General features: G+C 33.1%; 1 protein-coding gene and 1 long non-coding RNA gene across 4 annotated transcripts; one reads left to right on the forward strand and one right to left on the reverse strand.

Annotated features, from left to right (window-relative positions):
• Nucleotides 1–6,019: 6,019 nt before the first annotated feature.
• On the forward strand, nt 6,020–6,679 carry LOC139868761 (uncharacterized). The gene has a single exon (XM_071857101.1). The coding sequence runs from the start codon at nt 6,020–6,022 to the stop codon at nt 6,677–6,679; it is 660 nt and encodes a 219-aa protein (XP_071713202.1).
• Nucleotides 6,680–7,008: 329 nt separating this feature from the next.
• On the reverse strand, nt 7,009–13,707 carry LOC139865884 (uncharacterized). 3 transcript variants are annotated; one of them, XR_011765148.1, is made up of 9 exons: nt 13,491–13,707; nt 12,534–12,659; nt 10,731–10,845; nt 10,505–10,576; nt 10,188–10,414; nt 9,846–10,017; nt 8,999–9,644; nt 7,428–7,661; nt 7,009–7,147 (listed from the first exon to the last, which is right to left on the reverse strand). It is a non-coding gene; the product is annotated as an uncharacterized lncRNA (long non-coding RNA). The 3 variants fall into 3 exon arrangements; XR_011765149.1 differs by lacking the exons at nt 7,009–7,147; nt 7,428–7,661 and adding an exon at nt 11,741–11,770 and having other exon boundaries at nt 9,047–9,644; XR_011765150.1 differs by lacking the exons at nt 7,009–7,147; nt 7,428–7,661 and having other exon boundaries at nt 9,047–9,644; nt 10,505–10,604; nt 13,491–13,706.
• Nucleotides 13,708–14,464: the final 757 nt, after the last annotated feature.

Here is a 14,464-nt window from a genome sequence, read left to right on the forward strand (position 1 = left end):
CGTGGGGAGCTCCTGTTTTGTTTGTCAAGAAGAAAGATGGTACATTCAGGTTGTGTATCGACTACCGAGAGTTGAACAAACTTACCATCAAGAACCGCTACCCACTACCGAGAATCGACGACTTATTTGATCAACTACAAGGCTCGTCTGTTTATTCAAAGATTGACTTACGTTCCGGGTATCATCAAATGCGGGTGAAAGAAGATGATATTCCAAAGACTGCTTTCAGAACACGTTACGGTCATTACGAGTTTATGGTCATGCCGTTTGGTTTAACTAATGCACCAGCTGTGTTCATGGACCTTATGAACCGAGTGTGTGGACCATACCTTGACAAGTTTGTCATTGTTTTCATTGATGACATACTTATTTACTCAAAGAATGACCAAGAACACGGTGAACATTTGAGAAAGGTGTTAGAAGTATTGAGGAAGGAAGAATTGTACGCTAAGTTTTCAAAGTGTGCATTTTGGTTGGAAGAAGTTCAATTCCTCGGTCACATAGTGAACAAAGAAGGTATTAAGGTGGATCCGGCAAAGATAGAAACTGTTGAAAAGTGGGAAACCCCGAAAACTCCGAAACACATACGCCAGTTTTTAGGACTAGCTGGTTACTACAGAAGGTTCATCCAAGACTTTTCCAGAATAGCAAAACCCTTGACTGCATTAACGCATAAAGGGAAGAAATTTGAATGGAATGATGAACAAGAGAAAGCGTTTCAGTTATTGAAGAAAAAGCTAACTACGGCACCTATATTGTCATTGCCTGAAGGGAATGATGATTTTGTGATTTATTGTGACGCATCAAAGCAAGGTCTCGGTTGTGTATTAATGCAACGAACGAAGGTGATTGCTTATGCGTCTAGACAATTGAAGATTCACGAACAAAATTATACGACGCATGATTTGGAATTAGGCGCGGTTGTTTTTGCATTAAAGACTTGGAGGCACTACTTATATGGGGTCAAAAGTATTATATATACTGACCACAAAAGTCTTCAACACATATTTAATCAGAAACAACTGAATATGAGGCAGCGTAGGTGGATTGAATTATTGAATGATTACGACTTTGAGATTCGTTACCACCCGGGGAAGGCAAATGTGGTAGCCGATGCCTTGAGCAGGAAGGACAGAGAACCCATTCGAGTAAAATCTATGAATATAATGATTCATAATAACATTACTACTCAAATAAAGGAGGCGCAACAAGGAGTTTTAAAAGAGGGAAATTTAAAGGATGAAATACCCAAAGGATCGGAGAAGCATCTTAATATTCGGGAAGACGGAACCCGGTATAGGGCTGAAAGGATTTGGGTACCAAAATTTGGAGATATGAGAGAAATGGTACTTAGAGAAGCTCATAAAACCAGATACTCAATACATCCTGGAACGGGGAAGATGTACAAGGATCTCAAGAAACATTTTTGGTGGCCGGGTATGAAAGCCGATGTTGCTAAATACGTAGGAGAATGTTTGACGTGTTCTAAGGTCAAAGCTGAGCATCAGAAACCATCAGGTCTACTTCAACAACCCGAAATCCCGGAATGGAAATGGGAAAACATTACCATGGATTTCATCACTAAATTGCCAAGGACTGCAAGTGGTTTTGATACTATTTGGGTAATAGTTGACCGTCTCACCAAATCAGCACACTTCCTACCAATAAGAGAAGATGACAAGATGGAGAAGTTAGCACGACTGTATTTGAAGGAAGTCATCTCCAGACATGGAATACCAATCTCTATTATCTCTGATAGGGATGGCAGATTTATTTCAAGATTCTGGCAGACATTACAGCAAGCATTAGGAACTCGTCTAGACATGAGTACTGCCTATCATCCACAAACTGATGGGCAGAGCGAAAGGACGATACAAACGCTTGAAGACATGCTACGAGCATGTGTTATTGATTTCGGAAACAGTTGGGATCGACATCTACCGTTAGCAGAATTTTCCTACAACAACAGCTACCATTCAAGCATTGAGATGGCACCGTTTGAAGCACTTTATGGTAGAAAGTGCAGGTCTCCGATTTGTTGGAGTGAGGTGGGGGATAGACAGATTACGGGTCCGGAGATTATACAAGAAACTACCGAGAAGATCATCCAAATTCAACAACGGTTGAAAACCGCCCAAAGTCGACAAAAGAGCTACGCTGACATTAAAAGAAAAGATATAGAATTTGAAATTGGAGAGATGGTCATGCTTAAAGTTTCACCTTGGAAAGGCGTTGTTCGATTTGGTAAACGAGGGAAATTAAATCCAAGGTATATTGGACCATTCAAGATTATTGATCGTGTCGGACCAGTAGCTTACCGACTTGAGTTACCTCAACAACTCGCGGCTGTACATAACACTTTCCACGTCTCGAATTTGAAGAAATGTTTTGCTAAAGAAGATCTCACTATTCCGTTAGATGAAATCCAAATCAACGAAAAACTCCAATTCATCGAAGAACCCGTCGAAATAATGGATCGTGAGGTTAAAAGACTTAAGCAAAACAAGATACCAATTGTTAAGGTTCGATGGAATGCTCGTAGAGGACCCGAGTTCACCTGGGAGCGTGAAGATCAGATGAAAAAGAAATACCCGCATCTATTTCCAGAAGATTCGTCAACACCTTCAACAGCTTAAAATTTCGGGACGAAATTTATTTAACGGGTAGGTACTGTAGTGACCCGAACTTTTCCATGTTTATATATATTAATTGAGATTGATATTTACATGATTAAATGTTTCCAACATGTTAAGCAATCAAACTTGTTAAGACTTGATTAATTGAAATAGGTTTCATATAGACAATTGACCACCCAAGTTGACCGGTGATTCACGAACGTTAAAACTTGTAAAAAAACTATATGATGACATATATATGGTTATATATATAGTTAACATGATATTATGATAAGTAAACATATCATTAATTATATTAACAATGAACTACATATGTAAAAACAAGACTACTAACTTAATGATTTTGAAACGAGACATATATGTAACGTTTATCGTTGTAACGACATTTAATGTATATATATCATATTAAGAGATATTCGTACATCATAATATCATGATAATATAATAATTTAAAATCTCTTTTGATATTATAAACATTGGGTTAACAACATTTAACAAGATCGTTAACCTAAAGGTTTCAAAACAACACTTACATGTAACGACTAACGATGACTTAACGACTCAGTTAAAATGTATATACATGTAGTGTTTTAATATGTATTTATACACTTTTGAAAGACTTCAATACACTTATCAAAATACTTCTACTTAACAAAAATGCTTACAATTACATTCTCGTTCAGTTTCATCAACAATTCTACTCGTATGCACCCGTATTCGTACTCGTACAATACACAGCTTTTAGATGTATGTACTATTGGTATATACACTCCAATGATCAGCTCTTAGCAGCCCATGTGAGTCACCTAACACATGTGGGAACCATCATTTGGAAACTAGCATGAAATATCTCATAAGATTACAAAAATATGAGTAATCATTCATGACTTATTTACATGAAAACAAAATTACATATCCTTTATATCTAATCCATACACCAACGACCAAAAACACCTACAAACACTTTCATTCTTCAATTTTCTTCATCTAATTGAACTCTCTCAAGTTCTATCTTCAAGTTCTAAGTGTTCTTCATAAATTCCAAAAGTTCTAGTTTCATAAAATCAAGAATACTTTCAAGTTTGCTAGCTCACTTCCAACCTTGTAAGGTGATCATCCAACCTCAAGAAATCTTTGTTTCTTACAGTAGGTTATCATTCTAATACAAGGTAATAATCATATTCAAACTTTGGTTCAATTTCTACAACTATAACAATCTTATTTCAAGTGATGATCTTACTTGAACTTGTTTTCGTGTCATGATTTTGCTTCAAGAACTTTGAGCCATCCAAGGATCCATTGAAGCTAGATCCATTTTTTTCTCTTTTCCAGTAGGTTCATCCAAGGAACTTAAGGTAGTAATGATGTTCATAACATCATTCGATTCATACATATAAAGCTATCTTATTCGAAGGTTTAAACTTGTAATCACTAGAACATAGTTTAGTTAATTCTAAACTTGTTCGCAAACAAAAGTTAATCCTTCTAACTTGACTTTTAAAATCAACTAAACACATGTTCTATATCTATATGATATGCTAACTTAATGATTTAAAACCTGGAAACACGAAAAACACCGTAAAACCGGATTTACGCCGTCGTAGTAACACCGCGGGCTGTTTTGGGTTAGTTAATTAAAAACTATGATAAACTTTGATTTAAAAGTTGTTATTCTGAGAAAATGATTTTTATTATGAACATGAAACTATATCCAAAAATTATGGTTAAACTCAAAGTGGAAGTATGTTTTCTAAAATGGTCATCTAGACGTCGTTCTTTCGACTGAAATGACTACCTTTACAAAAATGACTTGTAACTTATTTTTCCGACTAGAAACCTATACTTTTTTTGTTTAGATTCATAAAATAGAGTTCAATATGAAACCATAGCAATTTGATTCACTCAAAACGGATTTAAAATGAAGAAGTTATGGGTAAAACAAGATTGGATAATTTTTCTCATTTTAGCTACGTGAAAATTGGTAACAAATCTATTCCAACCATAACTTAATCAACTTGTATTATATATTATGTAATCTTGAGATACCATAGACACGTATACAATGTTTCGACCTATCATGTCGACACATCTATATATATTTCGGAACAACCATAGACACTCTATATGTGAATGTTGGAGTTAGCTATACAGGGTTGAGGTTGATTCCAAAATATATATAGTTTGAGTTGTGATCAATACTGAGATACGTATACACTGGGTCGTGGATTGATTCAAGATAATATTTATCGATTTATTTCTGTACATCTAACTGTGGACAACTAGTTGTAGGTTACTAACGAGGACAGCTGACTTAATAAACTTAAAACATCAAAATATATTAAAAGTGTTGTAAATATTTTTTGAACATACTTTGATATATATGTATATATTGTTATAGGTTCGTGAATCAACCAGTGGCCAAGTCTTACTTCCCGACGAAGTAAAAATCTGTGAAAGTGAGTTATAGTCCCACTTTTAAAATCTAATATTTTTGGGATGAGAATACATGCAGGTTTTATAAATGATTTACAAAATAGACACAAGTATGTGAAACTACATTCTATGGTTGAATTATCGAAATCGAATATGCCCCTTTTTATTAAGTCTGGTAATCTAAGAATTAGGGAACAGACACCCTAATTGACGCGAATCCTAAAGATAGATCTATTGGGCCTAACAAACCCCATCCAAAGTAGCGGATGCTTTAGTACTTCGAAATTTATATCATATCCGAAGGGTGTCCCGGAATGATGGGGATATTCTTATATATGCATCTTGTTATTGTCGGTTACCAGGTGTTCACCATATGAATGATTTTTATCTCTATGTATGGGATGTGTATTGAAATATGAAATCTTGTGGTCTATTGTTACGATTTGATATATATAGGTTAAACCTATAACTCACCAACATTTTTGTTGACGTTTTAAGCATGTTTATTCTCAGGTGATTATTAAGAGCTTCCGCTGTCGCATACTTAAATAAGGACAAGATTTGGAGTCCATGCTTGTATGATATTGTGTAAAAACTGCATTCAAGAAACTTATTTTGTTGTAACATATTTGTATTGTAAACCATTATGTAATGGTCGTGTGTAAACAGGATATTTTAGATTATCATTATTTGATAATCTACGTAAAGCTTTTTAAACCTTTATTGATGAAATAAAGGTTATGGTTTGTTTAAAAATGAATGCAGTCTTTGAAAAACGTCTCATATAGAGGTCAAAACCTCGCAACGAAATCAATTAATATGGAACGTTTTTAATCAATAAGAACGGGACATTTCACAATCAACGGGTGGATACATCATCAGCAGGTCTGAAAACAACATTTGAGTGGGACCGAGTGCCAACGGGGAGAACGGGTACTGAGCTGCAAACTATGATGCAATTAATTCGTGGATACCAGTTTGACCAAAACAGTGCTGATAAATGGAGCTGGACGCTTGCTTCGAACGGGAAATTCACAGTCAAAAGGCTCTCCATAATTATAGAAGAACAAGACGTAGCAAATACTGGACCAGTGCAGGGAACTATTCTGAACAGTTTGGTACCGAAGAAGCTGGAGATATTTGTTTGGCGAGTGCAGAAAAAGCGGCTTCCGGTCAGGGTCGAGTTGGATAAAAGGGGCATCGATCTCCATAGTGTCCGATGCCCAATGTGCGACGACAGTCTTAAATCAGTAGAGCATTCGATTATTTTTTGCCGAGAAGCAATCAATATATGGAACAAGATATTTAATTGGTGGGGTCTTGGTACTTTCTCTAATCTTAGCCTTGAAGAAATTCTTAAAGGTAATGGACCGGTTTCAACATCATCTCTTGGGAAAAAAATATGGCAATCGATTGAATGGGTGAGTGCGTACTACGTATGGCGCAATCGAAACAACAAAGTGTTTGAAGGAACTTCTTGGCCCGCCTCGGTGTTACTTAGTGAAATTCAAATCAAGTCCCATGAGTGGATTTCGCAAAGAGTAAATGGGAAGAAAATCGAGTGGTTAATGTGGTTAAGTAATCCAAAGTTATACCTCAATATTTGGTGAGAAATACGTTTGTCGTTATTGTTGTTTATTCGAGTTGTAAACCTTGAGGTTTGCTCTCGCAAGCTAAGTGTTTAGGTTGTGGATCCTGTAAACTATTTGTTGTGTTGGTTGCTATAACTTGGCTTCTATCATGGCATTTTTCTCATATTGGTAATATACTCTTCTTGCTCTTAAAAAAAATTATCCAGGGTAAAATAGTCAATTACTATCATTAAGTTAAGATACTTGATTCAAATCAAAAAAGAAACAGCAATAATTTTTCACAACTTCCTCCATATATCCATCAATATCCATATGATTATCCATATCCATAAGTGACTTAATGGGAAAAAAAAGAGTAAACACAGGCTTAGTATAGTCATAATCGCATGCTAAATACTAGATGATAACGTATCGACAGGACTCTCCATCCAACTGCATTCCATACAAACACTCCATCCGCACCTTTTGTCAGTCAAAACCAATTCTCTGAAAAAAAATAATAAAAAATAGAACAATATTATATTGAGGTAACGGAAAAAAAAACAAATCAATAAAATAATAGGTGAATGAAAATAATCACCAATTTAACCTCACCGACTTAAGATCTATAACCGGTATCCAATCCCCCTACCCAAATTATGGTCATAAAATAATACGTAGTAACAGATAATTTGTTTACGAATAAGATGCACATCTATTTAGCATAAAATTATAGATACAAAATAAGATTTGCAAGAAAAAAGTAAATCATTAAAAAAAAAAAAACCTTGATTCCTGAACTTTGGACTTCACTGATGACATAACTATCCTTCTTTGATACGTGACAAAACACCCTCTTCATTCCCCCATCTTTGACTAATTTGATGGCGGAACGGTTCAAATACAAACACATTTGTAGGCCTTTATAACTTTTGAGAATTACATGCACAGGGAGAAAAACATCCTTGAAAAAGATGTTGTCATACATCCATAATTGGATGTCTCTTTGCAAGAATCATATCTGTTTGATTATTATTATTAGAAACCGCAAAAAATTTAGTAATAAAAAGTAACAGTCTGAAAAAGTCAAAACACTTTAAGAAACTTAAAAAATACTTTAGAGATCAAATTTATAAAGTTGAACATGTTTAAAATAAGAAATAACACTTGAAAAAGTCAAACACTTGGATTTTTTGTTATTAGTTGTCTTCATATTGCTTACGATTGTTCAGAATTTATAATTTCGCTTTGTGGATTTGGTTCCGAAGGTTGTGGGTAACAGTTCCGATGGTGGATCTAGTTCCGATATTTGTATATGTAATTATTTTAGATTTGTATATGTATATAAAACAAATACTACTCCGTATTATTTTAGATTTGTATATATACAAATATTTGTATATGTATACATACAAATTCAAAGCAACACATATTTGTACATGTTATATACAAATATAATATTTTAGATTTTGGTGGATTTGGTTATGATTATGCTATACTTAATTGGAAGTTTAGAATGTTTTCAGTATTTTTGTATATAGACATGGTCATCAATTTCTTCATTATTAGTTTATAGTTTGCTATGACCCATTTTAAACTTGATTGATGAGTAGGTTGTATTTGAATAGATTTAAGTTTGATTTCATGTAAATTCGAAGAACGATACATAAAGTTCGGTAGGTGGTTTAGTATGTGTTAACGATTGAAGCACGATTCATGCGACATAGGAAGTGATTTAGAATCGGTTGATTGGTTAAATTTGATTTAAAAAAACTCAAAACGTTGCTCAATATTAGAAAATCTGTTCAAACATTATAATGAATATACCTTTTATTCAGATAAGAATTGTTTTATTATAATAATTATGTAAATGAAATTAAATCGTGTAATGCAGATTGGGCTGAAGAAAGCACACTACCATGCAAAGAGGTAACCACTTCTGACTTGCTTTGAAGCTGAAAGCCAAATACACAATATCAAGAATCTTATATATTCAGTTATATTAATTAATTTGATTCTTATTAAGGTTAGATTCTTTCAAAGTGAAAATAATCACACACATATTTGTATATAACACATAATCTAAGGTTAGATTCTTATTAAGGTTCATTCACCATTTTGGTGGTGTACTCTTTAGATTCATAATTTGATTCTTATTAAGGTTAGATTCTTTCATCACTGAATTACATTAATGACGTTTGTAAGATATCTGTTCACAACTTCATGTGTTCAAAATCAGAATTTAAGTTTGCTAGCCGCATGAACACAAGTCATAAGATACGTAACTGAATTTGTATGTAGGTATTGCAGGATTATAACTGGAATCACCTAGCACAATAGACAAATGCAGCAACTTACATTCATGTTTTACAAGTGGTTTGCTTCACACATTTTGTTCATGGTAGGTGAATAATGTATTTTTCCTAGCACAATAGACAAATGCAGCAACTTACATTCATGTTTTACAAGTGGTTTGCTTCACACATTTTGTTCATGGTAGGTGAATAATGTATTTTTTTTGTTACATCTGCTTCAGTGCTGCTTAGTATGTAGAATTAATGTAACTCCTACTATATATATGACGATGCAACTTTTAGGACTTGGGAGTCTCGATCACCAAATATACCAGCAAATTCCGTTGTAGCGCTGCGCTGAACATCAGCAACTCACCTTTGTAGCGCTGCAGAAACCATTTGTTCGCATAGTGTATGCAAAGAATATGTTTTACAAAATGTTAGCATGTTCTACGATAAAAATGTGCACGTACGCAGTGAAAACATGTATGTAAATATTAGATACACTAATCATATGGTTTTCTCGCTTCGCTCTGATTATCCATATTCGTAAGTGACTTGATGGGAGAAAAAAAAAGAGTAAACAGGGCCTTAGTATAATCAAAATCGCATTATATATACCAGATGATAACGTATCAACAGAACTCTCCATCCAACTGCATTCCATACAAAACCTCCATCCGGACCTTTTGTCGGTCAAAACCAATTTTCTGAAGAAAAAAAATAAAAAATAAAACAATATTAGATTGAGGTAACGGAAAAAAAAAAAGAAAAAAGAAACAAATCAATAAAATAATAGGTGAATAAAAATAATCACGAATTTAACCTCACCCGCCCCCGTTCTATTAGTATACAATTATAGCTACAAAATAAGATTTAAAGAAAAAAGCAAATCATTAAAAAAAACGAACCTTCATTCCTGATCTTTGGACTTCACTTATGACATAACGATCCTTCTTTGATACGTGACAAAACACCCTTTCCATTCCCCATCTTTGGCTAATTTGATAGCTGCACGGTTCAAATTCAAACAAACTTGTAGCCCTTGAAAAAGATATCAGGCATCTATAATCGGATGTCTCTCTGCAAGAATCATGTGTGTTTGATTATTATTATTAGAAACCGCAAATATTTTAGTAATAAAAAGTGACGGTTTGAAAAAGACTTTAAGAAACTTAAAAAATACTTTAGAGACCAAATTGATAAAGTTGAACATGTTTAAAATAAGGAACAACACTTTTTTAAACAGCTACCTTGAATGCCTTTTCAAGATAAGTTCCTCCGTTGAAAACAAGCACAACTACATCAGGGATGTACAACTGAACAGCAACAGCTCCCAACAGCTACATCAAGGATGTACAGCTGAACATGTTTAATTTAAGACTTTGTTTCTTAGTACCATTTTTTTAGTTGATTCAACAACCAAGAACTTATTAAGAGTCGTTCTTTATCTTTGATGAGCAAATCACTTAGTTACTAACTGTGAAAATAGCATCAATCAGAAACCTTAAAAATCACAAAAACAAATAAATAAATAAATTAAATGAATCAAGTATTATCTTCATATTACCCCATTCTTTGACAGCCCGCGTGGGGTAAACTCCCTAGGTGATAACGCTTTAAACGTCATATCGATTATCCTCTACAATCAATAAAAGCATAAACAGCCACTGATGAACTTTCATAATCAATAGCATACAATGAAATCACACTCTACCTACCTTTCATAATCAATCAGCAAATGAACTTTCATATTAACCACTTGAGACTATAAAAGTCAAATATCAATAACTTACATTCATATCGTCTTTACTCACAGCACGTCTTATGATGTAGGTATCATGATGATCAGATACAACTGCCGACAAGCTCCTTTTGTTATTATTACACAGGACTCTTTGAAACGTGATCCTGCCACAACATGAAAGTAATTCATGTCAGTCAACTATGTCATTATATGAAAAATGAATTCCAATTCAACAACTTAGGGTTTACAAGCTACTACTATTTAATCCCTAAAACCATTTCACACAAATTTAAACAAACAAAACACAGAATCTTATGTTTGGAAATAGCAAAAATCCACAATGGTCAAAATATAAAACATCACCAGCTTTAGAAACACACTAAAGTAAAAACCCTAATTAAGAAACGATGTACGAGCCTAAAAATTAAGAAAATAAACATTTACAAACCCAGATCTGAAAACATAGCAGCTTTAGAAACAAAAATCACATGTTGTTGTTCTTCTTCAATGGAGAAGGCTTTAAGGAAAAATTTGGGGGGAAGGAGGGAGGGCTAATTTTGTCAACTTTAGCAACTAGAAACATCCTTGTCTCTTACAGAAATCCACGAATTAATCAAATAAAAAACTTCAACCTTTTTCTTCAAGCTCCCTTAATCAGTCTATGTTTTTATCCTCAGCCCTAATTTGGTTTATATTGTAAAAATGTGTGGTGAAGTTTCAATTATTTTGCATCATACCCCCTTAAATATTGGTTCTGTTCATTAAAACCACCAAACTTTACAAATATATTATAAAGCTGTTATAATATAACAGCTTTACAAACATTAGGAGGAGGGCTATTTTTGCCAACTTCAGCTACTTAAAGGCTATTTTAGAATCTTTTTTACATGGGATTTTAATTTAATTTAAACTAGTGGTGAAAACCCTCGCGATGCATCGGGCTTGTTAGCTGTTGTTAGTGGCGATTATTAATTGAAATGCAAAGAATGTGGACTAAAGCCTTTCAGTGCAGTTTACAACCCATTAAAAACCTTGACGTGCTAAAGGTAGTAGACGAACCTAACATACTAAATGGAGAGCCCAGGCAGTCTGCAAATTAACACCAACAAGCACCAAAAAAAAAAACATAAATGAAAGTAACAAATCAGACAATAAACATAACAAAACAAAAACCAACAGGAACTTACCAACAGTAACAAATCATATGTAATATGTATTACTCCACTAATCTGATACTGTAACCAAGAAAATGTCGTAACAGTTTTACAGGTTTTTATCTTACTGTAGTATTTAAGGCAAATTGAACCAATAAACACATATTTGAGGTGAAGATAGTACATATAAAATCATATGTAATATGTTTTACTCCACTAATATGATACTTTAAACAAGAAAGTGTCACAACAGTTTTACGGATTTTATCTTAGCATCTAAGGCAATTGAACCAATAAATACTTATTTCAGGTGAAAAAAGTACATACCATAAAAATCAAGATGAAAAAGTATGTGTTTTTAAGACCACCCCCTATCGTTAGTTAACCGTCCGTTACCCGCACATTACCCGTCATTACCCGTAACTAACCATAGGCACGGGCTCATTACCCGCTTTAGTTACCCGCATTCACCATGGATTTAACGGAAGTATTGTTTTAGCCATTATAGGGAGTGTTTAATTATGAGTTAGTTATAGGATATTGGTGTTGATGTGGCGCTGATGTGGAAGATTAGGAGGATGAATAGTTTAGTTACGATAGGGAGTGGCCTAAGTTAGTAATTATACAACACCATACAAATCAACATCACATATCTTACATAAATGAAGCTAAAATATGCGAAAATAACAAGTTATTACCTGTTTTAAAGCTCAAGAACACGTCACATTGACAACTCGTGTAAGTGGATGGTGTGTAATCAAACGCCATTGAAAGCTTGCCTTATGGATCTTACTGTATCTCATTTTTTCCTGAAATAGTTTAGTCTACAACAAATATAAAGGATTAGATCCATGACCGAATGAATGTAAGTTTCGTAACTCAAAAGTATTTGTTAAAATAGCAAAAAATGAATGTAAGTTTTAAAAAAAAAAATCGCAAAAAATAAATTTACATGGTCAAAATTAAAGCTCGTGGTTATGTTTTCACAAAAAAAAAAAAAAAAAAAAAAAAAAGGGTTCGTTGTTAAACAAATATGAAATAAATGATTGACGATTCAAAATAAAGGTGTGATATGCGATAGATTTAAAGGCTGAGGTGGTATTTGGCGGTGGTACGGGTGATGTAAATGTCTGGCTGTGGTTACGATGGAGACAGTGGTGTTGGAGAGGTAGTGTTGGTGGCAAAGTTGGTGTTTATGTAGTGGTGTTGGTGGAGACGGTTGTGTTACGGTGGTGGTGGTAGGGTTGTGTTTTCTGGACTCCGGTAGTGTTTATAATAAGCAAAAAACATATAATATGAAACATAAAATTTGTAATTGGATCTGAAACATAAAATTTGTAATGGGATCTGAAGAATGAGACATCAGACAAAATCTCGGTTTAAAACATACATTCACAAACAATTTACATCTTTTTTTTTTGAAAGGCCACAAACAATTTACATCTACATCTACATCTACATCTACATAAAATTAAACCAAAAAACATATAATATGAAAATTTTGGGAACAAACGATAAAGATCGGTTAAGATTTAACTGATTTAACCAGTAACCCTTCAATCTCTTTGTAGCACTAGCAATATCGAAAGTTGTTATTAAAATTACATCAACCACTTTTTAGGTAATTTATTAATAATAAAATATATTCCACTCACCCGATGAAACCTTTTCTTCTCAGATGGTATGCTCGAAAACGAACGTCGATCGGCTTAAATCTTGGCTCAGAAATATATATCAATCAGTTTTAACCTTATTTGTCGAATAGTGGGTTGAAGGAACTCAAAAGAAAAGAGCGTCAAATTAAAGAGATAAGATTGGCTTTTTCTTTATTTTTTGTTTATTGAAAGATAAGAGCGCCAGGTTAAAAAAATAATACGGAGTATACGCTTTCTTAATTTCTTGTTTATATGGTGGGAGCGAGAACGTTCTAGAAATTAGTCCGTAGATGAAACAAAAACACAGATATATACTCCATATATATAATTATAATCTATATATCTATCTATATCTATATTTATATCTATATCTATCTATATATCTATATATTCTAATAAACCTTTAAAATGATAACATCATCTTAAATTACCATTTACTTTTTATAACGATGATGTCATAATTATATATTAATTTAATTAAAAAATAATACAAAATCTTTTATTAAAGAAAACTAGTGAAATGACCCGTGGAACCCCATGTTTGTTTAAACGAAACAGTTTAGTGATATGTTTTAGGTATTAAGTGAACTTAAATGCTAAAGTTATTTAGTTTAATGACCCATGGAACCTCATAGTCCGATCAAGAAACTTGTCCGCTGAACATTTCATCAAACACCTAAAATGCATATTAAACAATCATCATCCAATCATAAGAGATGATATTTGTTGTCATTTTATTTTATAAATATAAATTAAAAATATAAATATAAAATTGATTTCCTTATGCCTAACTTTTATACCTTCTCGTACTCAATTCAAAATAATTAATTACAATAATTTAAAATTATTTAATTTTAATAATTAAAATAATTATTAATAAGATTTAACAATAATAATTAATTAATAAGATTTAATTTTAATTCAAAATTATTTAGATTAATGACATCACCCACCATGCTTAGAATTTTTCCTTT

This window comes from Rutidosis leptorrhynchoides, chromosome 9 (genome assembly GCF_046630445.1).
Source record: "Rutidosis leptorrhynchoides isolate AG116_Rl617_1_P2 chromosome 9, CSIRO_AGI_Rlap_v1, whole genome shotgun sequence".
Taxonomy (NCBI): Eukaryota; Viridiplantae; Streptophyta; class Magnoliopsida; order Asterales; family Asteraceae; genus Rutidosis; species Rutidosis leptorrhynchoides.

Excerpts from the sequence above, each read along its gene's own strand:
- LOC139868761 (XM_071857101.1), top strand. The coding sequence starts at position 6,020 with ATGATGCAATTAATTCGTGGATACCAGTTTGACCAAAACAGTGCTGAT.